The sequence below is a fragment of the Odontesthes bonariensis genome, chromosome 2, assembly GCF_027942865.1.
Source record: "Odontesthes bonariensis isolate fOdoBon6 chromosome 2, fOdoBon6.hap1, whole genome shotgun sequence".
In the NCBI taxonomy this organism is placed as follows: Eukaryota; Metazoa; Chordata; class Actinopteri; order Atheriniformes; family Atherinopsidae; genus Odontesthes; species Odontesthes bonariensis.
The window spans coordinates 15,337,411-15,353,762 of NC_134507.1; the positions used below are offsets into that span (position 1 = coordinate 15,337,411).

The 16,352-nt window shown below is 40.8% G+C and overlaps 1 protein-coding gene across 1 annotated transcript in view; it reads left to right on the top strand.

The window, feature by feature from the left end:
- LOC142399755 (zinc finger matrin-type protein 4) overlaps window positions 1–16,352 on the top strand; it is a 65,603-nt gene that overhangs the window by 23,551 nt on the left and 25,700 nt on the right. Inside the window, exons 4-5 of the mRNA XM_075484299.1 lie at window positions 3,741–3,918; window positions 7,572–7,829. Coding sequence (XP_075340414.1) covers window positions 3,741–3,918; window positions 7,572–7,829 — 436 coding nt within the window. The remainder of the gene's footprint in view (window positions 1–3,740; window positions 3,919–7,571; window positions 7,830–16,352) is intronic.

The window sequence follows — 16,352 nt, forward strand, 5'->3', positions numbered from 1 at the left end:
TGATATTGATTATCAGACAGTGCTGGAAAACTGATGTCAGAGATGAAATCCACACCATACAGTTTGGAATGAACTCTTTTCTTTCATCTTTTTTTCAGTGTTTTTGCCCCCTCAGTTTCATACTGATTGACACGGCGCAGTCCAGTGGGAACTGCAGAAAAGGTTTTTCGCGGAGTGAATGAAATGCCAGAGTAAAATGCCATGCCTTGAGGTTTTTGTGTTTGTGTGTAGGTGAAGGCATTTGTCACAGAACAAACAGAAAAAGTAGGTCATAGAGGTGCTCCCCGGTGAAAGAGGAGGAGACTCGATCAGCTTTTCCCTCTGCTCAGTCTGTGAAGTTTTCTGCCTGCACAAAGGGCAACTAATGAAACAATGTTTTTCTTAACCTTTTATTTTCCTTTTGTAATATATCTGCACTGTCGTTCCTTCCAGTTCACACTTTCAGAGCTTCTTTTAACGCCAAATGAGAGCGTCTGTTTCGCGGTACAGCTCCATGTGTATATTTAGCAATGTTTCCCACAGCACCTCAGCACAGAACAGTGAGAGAAGCAAGGAGGAGCAGAGAAAAAGCTAAACAGAAGGAGAGGAAGATAAACACAGCTAATTAGGAGTCTATTGTTAGGTTTATGAGCAGGATGGAGTCACAAAAACACTAAATATTCAGCGATACAGACGTCACTGTCAGGCAGTGGGTGAGCAGGCATACGTGCAAGATGGGCACACAAAAACAAATACACACAACAATTAGGTTGCATGCTCATGAGTCTCAACAGATGTGTGAGGTGCGACAGGTAGTGACAGCGAGAAAAAACAGAGCAAGAGAGAAGACAGAAATTGAAGAAAATGAAGAAACGGAAAGGTGGATGACTTCGGTGGAGACGTTGATGGGGGAAAACAATGAGTCAGAGAGGGTGTTTATTGTTTAAAGTGGTTCAGTCGATTGGCAGCTGTAATAAGCCGGCAGTTACTCATATGTCAGTCACCCACACTTTCCCCACACTGTCACTATATCCCTGATGTAATATCTGACATTGTTTCAAGAAGATGCTTCTCTGTGTTTCAGTACTATTTCTGTGGACTGCTTCACTTACTTTTCAACATGTTTTGCGAGGTCAGACCCCTGTGGGCCACTAAAGAGATCATCTCAGGCTCTTTGTTTTTCAAAACAAAAAAAACAAAAAAACACACACACAGACACACTGACAGTGTGATGGGACATGAGCCCACTGATGCTGGTTTTCCTCGTCTAAATTTTTGGTAGAACAACATTTAGATGGTCTCGCTCAGGCAGGTATGAAGCAGACAATGTAGGCAAGGGAGGAAGTAGGATGAATAGAGAAGGAGGTGAGATGAGCGGGTGGAAAGATGAAAGAACAGGAGATAAGACAGACTAAAGACCCTTCTTTCTATGGGTAAGAAAGGAGAGTAAAAAGAAGAGGAGAACAGAGAAATACAACTTGTCCTCACAGGCAGTTCAGCATGTCTCCTGTGGTAGTTACGAATAGAGATCATTGTTTGGCTGCATGAGGCACTGCTTCATGTGGTAATAAGAAATTCATACCAACTGAGAAAGAAACTCAGTTACTAATGGTGATGGAGGGGGAGGTGTGCTGGGACGGTTCATAGCAAGTCTTTAACATGATCACAGTGAGGCCAGACACAGGGGAGGAGAGAAGGCGAGGCGGGAGAAGGCAAGGTGGGGAGGGGGTGGCGAGGGCCTGCCAATACAGATAAATATTTCATCCCACAACACACAGAGTCACTGAGACTGGTACCCAGAGGGAGAGGGAGGATGCAAGGAGGGAAGGGGAAAGAGAAAAATGCTAAGAGCGAAGGCAAGGCGGAAAGACAAAAAGCAAGAGAGGAAGAGAGGGCAGAGTTGAGAGACAAAGCCAAGCCTGGAAGGTAAAGGTGTCCTTAAGTCTCACATCCACTGTCCATGATGCTAACCAGGGTTGACATAAGACACACACATGCACACTTTTTCTGATACACACAGCATGCACCCACTCGCATAGATACAGAGTTTCAAACAGTTTTTTTTTGTTATTATTGTAGTCTGTTGTTGCAAATAAGTTCTCTTGTGAAACTGGATTTGTCACCTAAATTAAGACAGCCAAAGGAAGACAGGAAGGAAAGAAGGAAGAGATAAATGTGAATGCGTTGTATAAGAATAAAAGAGCAACTTGAACTGTGCTTTAACTGCTTTTAAGATATTCTTCAATGTGTCGTACAGACACAATACTACAGTGAGTATTTTAACACTATGCTTACCGCACTGGACACATAAAGTTGAGCACGTAGGGGAAAATGGCAACAGCAAGATACATCTGGCATCTTTCATGTTGAACAAAGTGGGGAAACATGTGACACAGGAACATGGGACCTGATGCAGTTATTAACAGTCGTTTACTATGCCCATACAAGTAAAGACTCCATTATGGAAATGTTACAACAGTGTTTGTGTTTGGGGTCAATTAAAGCTCCTGGTGAGAAAATCAGAATCGGTAGCTCAGAGATTCTAAAAGTTAGAATCATCAATCACATTTTAGTCAATGCATCACTAGCACAAGAGGTCTGTCTTATCTCACTTCTACAAAAAAACCTAACATGAGCCAAAGGAAACCTAAACCAAAGGAAGGTTTAGCTCCACAGTAGGCTGACAGCGTACAAGTCTCTAAAATATTATTGTATTCCACAGAACAATTGGATCTCCTTTAACTGGAACTCCAAGGAGCTCAGAAGACACATACTAAGAGGGTCTATGTGTCTATGCTACATGTGGATTGCTAGTCTTTGATATAATTTACAGTGCAATACATGTTTTTATCATGTAGGAGTTCATCTGAGGTTTTTATAATCACACACGTGACATGCTGTCTTTGTTTTTCTCTGAAGTTCATTCTGTTGACATTTTGTGACTGTTAGTGGCAAGGTTTACAGGCAAGTGTCAAACTTTGATCAATCACCAGCACCAATTTTATGTTATTTTTTAAAAGAAATGACTGGATTGGGTGTAATTTTCCTGACATGCAGCCCACAGCACATTTTCACTTGTATTTGCTCTGATAAAGAAACAAAGAGAAAAAGCTGAAAAGATGATGGAATGTAGCTATAACTGTGTACATGTACATGTTGTGGGCACATAAATCAGTTTTACACAATGGCGGTGTGTGGACCCATTTTTCCTTTGTGGACAAAAAATGAGTCAGTGTAAATCAGAACATTTAGAAATGGCAAGCTGAATCGAGGCGAGGGTTAAAAAATATGATTAGGGAAGTAATAATTAGGGTTATAATTATATAAAAAAACTTTAAGATGAATTTAAATCTGATGTATCTAATAAAGAAATAGAAACATGAATATGTATTTATGTTGGTGTAAATCAGGCAGTTGGTATTTTTGTTTCTTCATTGAAATCCTCATCATTAGTAATGAACCAGCAGCGGTGAAAAGGCCAAGCTACAATCTCAGCCCAGAGAGACAGATGAATATTTGATCTTCTCTCTCTTCGCCTTTTGTGTGTACATGTATCTGTTCTTGTGTGAAGGAGAAAAAGCCCACTAAGTTCACCGCAAAGTGTACATTTAGCTATTTCCCATCCCTGCTGCCTCTTTCCACTTTTTTCACTTTTACCTCTTTTCACCTCCACCATTCTCTTTTCCTTCTCACCTCCCTTACCCTCTGCTCCCTGGTCATTTTTTTTTCTTTTGCCATCTCTCTCTCTGTCTCTCCTGTAGGACTGTGCAGAAACAGAAGTGGACAGGAACAAGTGCTGTACCTTGTGTAATATGTTCTTCACATCCGCAATTGTGGCCCAGTCCCACTACCAGGGCAAAACCCACGCCAAGAGAGTCCGCCTGGTGCTGGGGGAGCCGCCCAGCCTACCCACAGCCATGTCCAGTCCTACAAACACAGGTATCGCACAGCGTCTGTCTGTCATTGCAATTTAAGTCAGCAACAATATGAAATACTTTCCTTTGTGGAGGTATCTTTAAAGTTTCCATATGAGGAAATCTTTTCCACTGTTTTCAAATTCATCTTAAGATAACATTTATTAAATTCAATTCACTCGCATATTCAGACACCTCACTTGGTATTGACATAAAGTACTTTCGGCAGCAGTGGCAGCCATAAGTTTTCTTTGAACAATCCCACAGGCTTGGTTCACCTTTCCTTTTAAAAAATCTCCAATTCTCTTTGGCAGAATCACTCAAGCTCCACTGCACTGAACAACCTTTTTTCAGGTCTCTCCAGAGATACTCTGCTGCGCTTAAGTCCAGACATCAGGACTTTCACAAAGGTCTATTGAAAACACTCCTGTGTTTTTCTTGGCTGTATGCTTTGGGTCTCTATGGAAATGGAAACCTTCACCCCCAGAAAAGTTCTTTTCTCTGGACTTTTTTCCAGCATCTGTCCATCTCTCTATCCCAATTATTCTACCGCCCCCTGTCACAGAAAAAAATGTCCTCAGAACAATGATGCCATCACCATGTTGGACTGTAAGAATAGTATTATTGAGGTGATAATCACTACCTGGTTTACTTGACTCAATGTTGGTAAATTTTGCTCAAATAGTTGATTTTCATTTCAGGTCAGAGCATTTTGCCTCTCATTGTCATTCAGGTACCTTTTGGCAAACTCCCAGTTGCCCAGATATATAGACAAAGAGGTTTGTGCTTTCTTAAATATGTCAATTTTTTTTTTTTTTTAAATTAGGCATTGTAGAGAAATTTATGTAGACTAACAAAAAGACATTTAGTCTAATCTTTTCTTAAGATGAGACTGATTTCCACAAATTTAAATATGTTCATGATGTGTAAAACTTTTCCATCAGTGCTGCACTTTTTTTTATAATGACACCAGAGGTATGAAGCAGCTAAAGATGTTCAGGTGCTGATAAAGTGCCAGTACAGTTTGGGGAAAAAAAGAAAACCTTATTGTTTTAGCAAGTTAGCCATCATCTGTCTCACTCAGGTTACACTTGCAAGCAGCCCATCAATCTATTGACCTTAAACTGGTACTTTCATGATTAGTCCTTTCAACCCTTGCGAACTGGTAACTTCATTGGAGTTCAAAGCCAGAGTCTGTCATCAAGCTAATCAGTTTTTTGTCAAAACACAACTTCTGTCCACGTACTGTAAAGACGAGTAATTCATATATCCACATTTTACGATGTGTATCACTAAACTGAGATCTATTTTTAGTTCAAAGCGCATGGATTCGGAGCAATTTAGGCATGGTTCAGTAGAAACTTCCAACTCATTGGCCAGAAGTCAAAGAGGCAAAAGTCCAAAAGTGAAGCACATTGACACTATTTTATTTTCACAAGAATTAATCTCTTTACCAAATAAAATAATCCACCTTTTGATTTTCAGTCATATGTGGATTGGAAATTCATATTGACAGAGCTATGAACACACAGTTGCTACAAATTGGAGTGTTATAATCAAGCCCTTGAGTGAGTTTTACTCAAACTTTGCCCTACTTTGGAAAACTGTCTCTTTTATACTCCCACTGCTGTGGAGTTCTCGTGGTTTTATGACAGTGGGACCTGGAGGAAAAAAAAAAAACGAGAAGAGACGCAAGTAGAAAGAGAGTGACCTGGGAGAGAAGAGGAGGATTTCAGGAAAGATTAAAGTCAAAGCTACCCTTTGTGAGCACTCTGAGACGAGCGCTCCACAGAAGATGTGCAGCAAAGTTGACAGGCTTGGGCCCACATGGGCACAGAAACATACACATGCACACACCAATCGTCAGAAACACACATAAGCCCGGTGACTGATACATTCACTTGCATGTCAGGACACATGGACAGTAACATATGCTATGAGAGAATCGAAACTAAAGGCCTTTTATATTGGAGAAAACCTTGAGAGGTGTAAAGCAGATTCTTTACTTAAGATTCATCCCCTATGCACGTCCTGTTTTAACACAAACTTTAAACCAGCATCACACCCTCCCCCAGACACACATACACTCACATGCACACTCGTGGTGCCCCACTCCATGAAAAACACTTACTTCTGCTCCAGCGTACAGAGATCACAGTCAGGAGAAGAGAAATGGTGGGAAAACAAGGGATGGAGAGAAGAAATACATTAAAGGATCTCTCCCTGTTGCTGCTCAGCACTCACTGAGCTGTCAGAGCTGAGGAGCTTCAGTCATGCACAAGCACACACAAACGCACACAAATGCCAACCAGAGATTTGACGACCGCTTTGTCTTTGAGGTTAATAGCAAAACAAAAAAAAGGGAAAAAGGAAGAAAAAAAAAGTTCAATAAAAGAGAAGTTGGAGTGGTATGACGATGAAAAGCAAAGGGAATGTGAGTGGGTGTGGTTGGTGTGATGAGCAGAGACACAGCCATAGATACAGTAACTATGTGAACAGAGCTTGAAGACACATCAAGGTATGAGCAGCCAATGAGCTCGCGGGGTTGGAGTTAGGTCAACATACAGAAAGGCACACAAAGCTAGCACACCTCACCCCACCCCACTCATTATCATAGGTCAACAGTTCCTGCACCTTCTACATTTTTCATCAGTGAGCTGATGGTTGTTGCAAAATAAGTGATTTTACTAATTATGGCTCGAAAGCACGTGTGAGTGGGTCTTTGTTTGTGATATAAAATGTCTAAACATGAGGCATTGCGTCTGTGTAGTTCCAGTCGGTAAGAATCACTGACACATAGTGGATGGTAAATCGGCACATTTGGACATGCCATCTGGCATCATAAGCTTTCTCACACAATCTGGCTGTGGACCTAACCCCCTCCCAGGATGATTTTTTAGGTACACGTACTGTACCTTACAAATGCAGGCAGCCTGTTCTGGGACTTCATTCATGCACGCACACACAAATTTTCTCAAGCACAGATTACGCATACAGTCCACCACCCAAACATAGCACAGACGCAGTCTTCACTGCAAGAGCCACATCTAACGTCCTGTGGTCATGTCAGTGCCCGTAAGCTATTAATGGGCAATCGCCATGGTAACCAGTGACATGTCATGAGTAGCGGGTCACCTGGAAGTCTGCCATTTCCTTATTTTATTTCCCTCAGTGAAGAGAGAAGACGAGGGGAGGTTGAAAAAAGAACATGAACTGGGAAGGTTCAGAAGTATAGTAGATGTGAGCAGAAAGCCAGCACTCGCAGACTGGACCCTGGAGTGCAGATGGCCTCTTTCCAATTCTCATGTTATTTCCACAGATATGGCCCATAATGATCCATTTGCCTGCACTCTTGATGAGTAGAATATAAAAACCAGAAATCTTACTGTGAATGTACAGAATGAGTGTGCAGGCATGTAGCTGAGACCTCATCTGTGTGAGTATAAGTTTGAGATTCTGTCTGAATCTGAATGCATTCCATTTTTCTGTCAAGGTAATTTGATGAAAATATTTTCATTTCATGTCATTTTTTGCACTACAACCTCCATTTGCATGCGAATTAATGTTAATATCCTCCCTCACTCCCCCCTCCTCTCTTCTGACTTTGTTTCCTCCTTCTGCAATCTTTACCACCTCATTCCTCATTTCTAACTCCTTCTTGTTCCCTTCCTCCCCCAGATTCCTCACCTTCCACCCCACTGCCCACAGACCTTGCAGCGTGCCCCCCTCCTCCCCCTGCCCTTCCCTGGCCCACAGCAGTGGTCAGTGGAAATGGTGGTAGAGAGGCTGGGAAATATTGCTGCCTGTGCGGAGCCTGGTTCAACAACCCGTTGATGGCCCAGCAGCACTACGAGGGGAAGAAACACCGCAGGAACGCAGCCAGGACACGTCTTCTGGAGCAGCTAGCAGGAAGTCTGGATGCCACGGAGAGCACAGGTCAGCCTCTTGAGACCGAGCCCAACAAAGTGACAAATGAAGGGCAGCAAGGGTGTTATGACTTTGTCGGAGGAAAGATGATAAGTGGGTGATTAAATGCAAGAACCCGGGCAGTGTGGGTGGTTAAATGTTCATACTGTAAGTCCTTGCATATGGTGTACATTTCACAGATCTCATACTAATGTAAGTCACACCAGTTATTCACAGATAAATATAGCATCAGCGGCCAGTTATTGTAAAAATACCATCTTCCCAACATTTGGATATGCATCACGACCTGTTTTAAAGTATCCCTGAATCGTATTTTTTTTTTCATCACATCAGTTTAAATCGACCCTCTCTTTGCACAACTATTTTTGTATTTGTAAAGAAAGAATGTCCCAGAGATGTCTTCCTTACCCTTCTATATTAACCCTTAAATTGAGAATTGTGAAGATTTGCTGTTCTGCATGAGGATTGTGAGGGTTGAGTTACAGTCTGAGCTTGGTGGGGGTCTCTAAAGTAACCAAGATTGGTGATGGAGATAGAATACATAAATAAATGATAGCCTAACGTGAGAGAGAGACTTCACAGGTCACATAGCAACCCACTTTTTTTTTACTCAACTGTGTTGCTATGAAATGCACGCAACCAAATTGATACATATACAGACAACGAAATGTTCATGGTTCTGAAAATATAACAGAAGAAAATCAATGTTTTGTACCATTGTCATTCATTTGTTTTTTTCTCTATATTTCCATACAGTTACCCTGTATAAGGCTTGAACAGAGAGGGTAAAAAATACCAAACATTACAAGGCAAGGCAATTTTTTTTATAGAGCACAATTCGTACACAAGGTAATTCAAAGTGCTTTAGCTACATAAAATCACAAGAAGGCAATAAAATCATTATAAAATAAATAATAAATAAATAAAAAATAAAAATAAAAATAAAAATAAAAATAAAAATAAATAAATAGTAAATAATAGATAAATAATAAATAAGTAAATAAATAATAAATAATGATAAATAAATACAAAAACATTACAAATAATAATTACAGCATGCTATGAAAAATGAAAGTCATCTTTACATGCAGACAAATTAAAGCAAGTTGTCTATTTCCACCGAGCTGAAAAAAATCAGTTGTAGTTGTGTAAAGATGTTTTAGTTTGAAGGGAATTTTATTTGTGAGGTGTTTTTTCCATCGCAACAATAATACTGAAACTATTCACTCATGCACACAGTGGTAGGAACTTTCCTATCGAACATTTCAAAAATTGCAGTTCGACATCAGTAATATTTGTTTCCATGCCTGCCAATTTCTTTCAAAGCTCTGTTGAAGGTCAGTAGGCCAAACCATTTTGTTTGTTAACAATGCCAAAACAGATTGAGGACATTGAAATTAGTCAGCCCTGTAGCTTTCTGTGTGTGTGTGCGTGCGTGCGTGTGTGTGCGTGCGTGTTCTTTGGAGTTTGCAGTTTTAATGTTTAATGCTTTTTGAAAAAGTGAAACTTGCCAACCTTGTGAACCCATATGGCACCCACAACCTTTTTCCCAGCAGCATAGTTGCTACTCTCTGCTCCGACTTCTTAATATGATATAAAGATGGCATTGGCTTTCACACATTCAAGCTCTTAACAGGCACAGTTTGTACAATATTCTAGTGCACCTCATGCTGGTGAGGGGCACCCGTTCTGTGATTCACGGTAGGTTACATGGTGCATTGACCTATAGGAAAATATATATTTCTTTGTTTACTTACCTCATTATATTGAAGTAAAAACTGCCAATTACAATGAAAAATCTTTTATTTGTGTTTTTTTTTTTTTTTTCTCAAATGCCTGCTGGTGATTTTTTAACAACATCCACCATTTCATGAGATTTCAGGTCACTCAAAGAAGGTCATAATATTCAATCAAATGGAAAATGATCACACAGACTTCTTGAGTTTAAGTGTAACTAAGACACTTTCATCTACCAACTGCTATATGAAGTCAGTCGGCTGTATCTACTGTATGTTATTGCTACGTGAAACCTCAGTAAAGTCAGAGAAATTTTACTCGAATGACAACCTCTGAATATGTTGTCAGATGCATGTTAAAAAGCCTGCAGTATGTCTCAAACTTTGGAGCAATCACGACAAAAAAGTTTTAACTGAGATGCATTAGTGTAAATTCAATTGTCAGAATTTCTGGCTCTTGATGCAAAGCATAGACACTAGAGACCAAACCTCTTTGACCCTTTGTAACTATATGTAAATATAACATTAAGTCACTGAAGCACTCTTTGAACAATGTTTAGTGGGAAAGCAATCTTAAGTGATCATCCGTTAACCCAAGCAGATACTTTGTCCATTTGTTATGAGCCATGAATCTCAAAGCCAAACTTCAACACATCTTATTAATTCTGTTTGCCACAGTCTTAACTTTCCATGTCGGTTGTCAGAGGTCCCAGCCTGCTCATTTTACAGCACAGCTTTCACACTTGTTAGTGCGAGCATTGCAATGTGTAAAAAAAGTCATGGGACCTCTGCTGGCATGTCTAATCGTTCTCAACTTTTAATACACTTCACAGTGGAGAAGGATCAGGCAGCTACATAACACCACATACATATGCATGTTGAGAGTTGAAGCATGAGTCCCACATATATAGATACTTGGAATGGTCAAATTGGGAGAAATTATTCTATTTCTGTTCATTGGTAAAACATAGATCAAATAAGTTATCAAGGCGAGTCCTGAGGTTTTATTCCTACATCTTTCTCGCCCCCTTTATTTATTGCTGTTTCCCACACAAACACTTCAGAGCACAAATGTGGCAGTAAGATGTAAGATAGAGTCACACGCTCACAAACACACTTTTGCCAGAGGGGTCCGCTAATGAAATAATGAATAGTATTTGGCACGGGCACTGCTTTTTCTTGCTTTTTCTGGATCCTACAGTATGTGATTTCATCTAACATCATCCTGCAGCAGCACACATATACAAGTAGCACTCGTAGCACACATCACAAAGGCTCTGCCGAGCACATGCAAATCCTCTGAGAGCCGCAGCCGTGGCGTTCACTGTGTGCTCCAGGTGCCGTGACACAAACCATCATCTCAAGAAGCCAATCATATTAAAAGCATGAGTCATGTTGCCGCCTACAGAAAACTCTTAAAGCTCGGAGGCCTTAAGTGGTGTCATGTTAGATATTGTCCTCCATCCAAACACTGTGACCCAGATCCCAGAACCTTGGCACTTTTTTTTACCATTTTATTTTGGGGTGATTTTGACAGAAACTGTTGAAGTATATGCAAATATGAATAGTGAGGAAACTTTTATAAAGAAAATTCCTTTTCAAATCATCCTGCATTTTGGTGAAGGGCGATGCTTCATTCCAAAATCTTCTACATCTTCCCCTCTAGGACATCAAACTGGTCTAAGATTTGATTTGTGAAGATTTTATGAGTTTTTTCCAATGCCTTTAGTCTAAAACATTGTTCATCACAGTGTGGCTCCTTTGACAGTACTCACTGTTTTTTTTTAGTTCAGACACATTTCAACTGGTGAAAGATTTTCACATCTGATTGGCTTTTATCACCTCTTCAGGTGCGAAGTCACAGGTGCGCTGAGTGTAATCTCAGAGGGAGGGTCGAAGGTGACGTGGCTGCTGAGCTGACACAAATACGAGGGGGAGAAATGTGGAATTCAATCTCAGCCAAGCACAAATTCATCTCTGTCCTTTTGTCCTCATTTTCCCTTTGTGGAACTGTCTTCTTTTTACACTCTGTTTATCTCTTCCCCTATCCCTTCCTGCAGCTGTACTCTGTCTTGTCACCTTGCTGCTTGTTGCTGTGTTTGTTTTGTGTGTAAATGTGTGTGCACCAATAGGGGCTCCGATCGCTGTCGTCATGTCTCATCTGTCATTCTCATTAGTTCTCCACAAGGTATAGGTGACAAATTTACACACAGTTTCCCTCCTTTCTTTAAACTGTGGCAATAGAGTCTGCCTGCTGTATTTTCTACTTGTGACCTATTGATGACACTGACCTTTACTTGTACTTGCATTATTCTGTCTTCTACCCCCTAAACTCGACCAATACATATGAATTTCCTGTGACATTTATATGGACACCATTTCTTACCCTTGGATTTTTCTGGTGCAATTTCACACACAAGGCACAAGGGAGAATGTTGTGATTTTCTATGGCGAGGTGCCAGATAAAACCCCTTGGAGATGGATTAAGTAGGAGGACGACAGAGTTACAGTGGAGGTGGCTACTGGCGAGAGATGGAGCCCAACTGACTCGGCTTTGCCTTTACATAAATCACAACAGGGGTAGAAACCTCTCAAGACAGGCTCGGCGCTTTGTCTGCTCCCCGAAGACTCAGTGGAGAATTAGAAGCAGTGAGATAAGCGTCTAGGATGGGAGTGTGTGTTTCTGCTCGTGTGTGTGTGGGTTTGTGTGTGAGTACTCAAGAGAGAAAGTGAGGTACTAAAGCAGAGAGAAAATTGTGTGGAATAGATGACTGTGCCTGAGCTGTGGGACAGAGATGACCCTCTATCCCACGAGAGAGCACTCACTGTAACACAGTCGCAGATGAAACTTACATGCAGTACATGCACATGTGCAATTTGAGGTTGGTTGTCAAAACGTTCCTAAAAATGTCCAAAACAAAATGTCTTAACTACTGGCTCAAACAATCATTTGTAATGCGAAAGGATGACTCGTAAAGACCCAAGAGAGCAATATCACACATTGAAACATTTAAGCATTTTCTTCCTGTTGTTTTAGTTGCTTTGTTCTCGCTGCTCTCATCATTGTTGCTTCTAGCAGTGGAAGGCAGCTGTTTACACCAAAAATAATGCGAGACACCAACTACTTGTCCAGAAGCACATTAGATGTAAAATGTAAACAGCTCCCTGGTGAAAGTATTGGAGCTTTTAGGAGCCTAGGTGTTAGATATTTCCTTCAGGAGTTTGTGGAGAACATTACAGAGCTAAAAAAAAACAAGAAACATTAACCTTAAATGAAATGATCAGTAATGTGGCTATAACTGCATCTAACTGTTGCATTGTTTTCCCACAATATGTTGTTTATAACTTGTTAAAATCTGCTCATGTGGCAATTAAGAACATTATATTAGTATTAAAAACAATTATCAAGCAGTTTGGCATATTTTGGCTTGAAAAGTCTATATTTCCTAAATTACAGCCTTGTAAATATTTACTGAAATAATCTGGTATCAAGGATATTAAACTATCATAATCATAAGAGGACGTATAAGAAAAGTTCTTGAGAGCATGTATTTCGCCTCAAGTCATGACCAACTGAAAAGCTTTGACAAGCTCTGACAAAAGCTGCCAAAGTATGAAACATGAAATGTTACCGGAAGACTTAGCTGAGGACTTTCTTTTGTGACTGTAGTGACCACTTTTCATTGCACTATTTTACCATCTTGGGCTAGTTTAGCGCCGGACACTGAATTGTGCCTTGAAAAGGGGTCAGTTCCAGCTCTCTGTGGCCTGACCTCAGACAAAGGGAAATGGAAGTATTTGAGAAATAATTCAGCAATTTTTTTAATCAAATTTTTTGGCTTTTTAGCACTAGCTTAAATTAACAGCGTAGGTAATGAAGTTGATGTACAGAAACCTCTGGGAGTTATTACTCTTATTGTCTGAAATATTAATATTATTGCTATGGCATTACTTTGTTAACTGAATAGTTTCTTGTTGAACACTTACGTTCTGACAACTTGTAGCTTTGTGGATAAGGTGTGTTATGAAGCCCTTGTCCCTGGAGCAATAAGAGGTGGAGTGAGTAGCTGCTCACCCCCCAAATGCTTTGATGGTGCACATGAGACTTGTTTTGCAGTCTGAATACAAAGGTGCCATTTATACTAATCTGTTTGTATATCGTTTCTATCGCGGATGCACTGTCCATTTACATTAAAATACTGGAATACGACTTCATAGGTGGAAAGATTCATAGACGCCGGAGCCCACGTAAGCATTCGCATACGATGCTGATTTTAGCAGTTGTAAACGGTGAGAAACGCGGATCCGCAGTGCTGAGCTCTAGCTACTCGGCTTTTATGATGAGAACCCAGCCACTGCAGCAACGCAAGCCATACATGGAGCGCCGCTTTTGGGTTAGACCGGGAAGAAGCAGCGCATGGTGGGACAATTTCGTGGACCAAGTTGTTGTCGCCGAAGAATGGCGCGAGAACTTTCGAATGTCCAGAGTAGCCCTGATAAATCTGTTAGTATAAAGCAGTTGCGCATGCTCCAGATGCAAGGGTGATCATGTGATGTGATGGCTGATTAGTCATGTGACTAGCGAATCAGCCGATCGCCGTTTCAGCAACTTTGTGTGTAAATGTAAATAGTTTGCAAGACGCCGACACGAAGAAATGGTGAAATGAATTAATGTAAACAGAGCCAAAAACAGGACATTATGTTTTTATTGGTAATTCAGTTGTTTGGCTGTATTATAACATAACCATACACTTGAGCACAGAGTGCTGCAGAAAATCGTGAAAATCCACTTTTCATATTGAATAAAAATTTCTTTAGGTCTTAGTGAAATGTCTGTGAAATACTTTGGTCCAAATACCTCAGGGATGAAGTGTCATAGCACATTTCTTAACCATCTCTTCACAGACCTGTTCAGAGCAGTCGATGTGAGCAGTCGATGTGAGCCATTTCAGTCCAATCCAGCCCTGTCTTCCACAGGATGTGCCTCTTTTCAGATTAGTTTTATAGCTTTGTGCTACCATGCATACTTAAATGGAAATGAATTACTGACCAAGCTTGTTATAACGTATGAGAGAGCACATAATAACTAGCCTGAGTGCTCAAACTAGCATATACAGCAAAGCAAGCTCACACTACCACACACATTTCTCAAATACCTACATTCCTTTTGTAAGCAGTTTAGCCATGGACAGTTGGCACCGATCCCTCTTTCAAGCACAGTTTCATTCCGAGTCACATTTTGAAATGGCTTAAGTTCAGTAGCGGCTCGTGGTCTGGAAAATAGGCGGGGCAGATGATCTGCGTTATCAAAATGCAAGCTTTTATGGAGCATACGCAATAGGCCAATAGTCTATGCAACCATACGCGGGAGCGGGGGGGGGTGCGCACTCGCATAAAAGTCTGCCATACAACAAACACAAAAGCCACGTGAAAATGAGCGAAGAGAAAGTTTGTGAAAGGAATTAATACTGCCTACGTTTCAATTAGAGGGAAACTTGTCGCAAAGCATTGCATGGCTAATTTCACAATTCAGATGCGCCCTGCTGGACTTGTGTTTTTTTGCCTTTTCCGAAAAATGCTTCATGTCACACACACCGACAGTGCTCCAACCTAAGCTAGCAGACAAGTAACCTACTGTACATGTACGAAGCTGTCAACACATTGTTCACTGTCTCAACATTGCTTTGCTCATCAAGCTAAGATATTTCATTAAATCACTCCCAGTTTCCCATTTAGCAAAGACTTCGTTCACAATCACTTAAACTTTGTAAGATAGCAACTATAAAGTAAAGTCTTTACCTACCACAAACGTGAATCCGGATTAAACAGCCAATATCCTTCATCAAATCCGACATAGTTATCCGTTTTATCCAACAAGTTTGTAGGGGAATTTGGCGGCACTGAAGTTCCCACTGGCTAGATGGGCGGAGTAATATTTCTTAAACCCTTTGAGTCCTTTCCATGTCCAGGGCAGATCATACACCTGCCCCAATAGCATCTATACAGGCGCGCTAAATGTTTCATGATATTATGCTACGTAGGGGCCTACAGTGATTCTGATTGGTAGAATGTGCTCGAGAGTTCGGCGGAGCCGGGCTTAGCTGAGGGCAGACCAGGCATCTGCCCTGGCCAATGGCCATAGATCTAACGTTAAGCAGCCACACTGGAGGTAGGCTATATTTCAGCGGAAAAAAAAACAGATTCCACTCGCAAAGTCTGTCACAAGCCACAATATGGTGTAATACGATTCCCACTATGATTGAAGTTGAAATAAATATTTTATCTATAATTTATAATTATCTATATTTTATCTATAAAAGAAAGGTTGGGGTGTGGAAGGCGGGGCTCTGCCCATCCTGCCCAAATACAGCGGCCGCGGCTGCTTAAGTTTGTAAAACAGTGAGATGAAAAGTGGTTGGTACACACTAGCTAAATGTTGCTAACCGCTGGAGCATTGCCTTAAATAAAGTATCTGCTTGGCTCTTAAATTCTCTGAGCTGGGGCTCAATGTAACAATTGGTCCAACACTGTACAGTTGACAGCAGAGCAGTTTACCATCTAAGCTTTCTTCAAGGTTCTACCTCTATTATGTGTTACACCTGAGCCAGCTATAAATCTGAACATCACACTGAATGACATATTTTCAGACCTAAGCAGCCCAGTGGCAGAGCTGTGTTTTGTTGGAGGTTTGGAGCCTGTCATCAGTCAGATATCCAAATATATGATTTCAAACACAGAAAAGGGGATTAATTTCATATTATGACATTTTAAAACTTTTAGTTGGCTACAAGAAGAC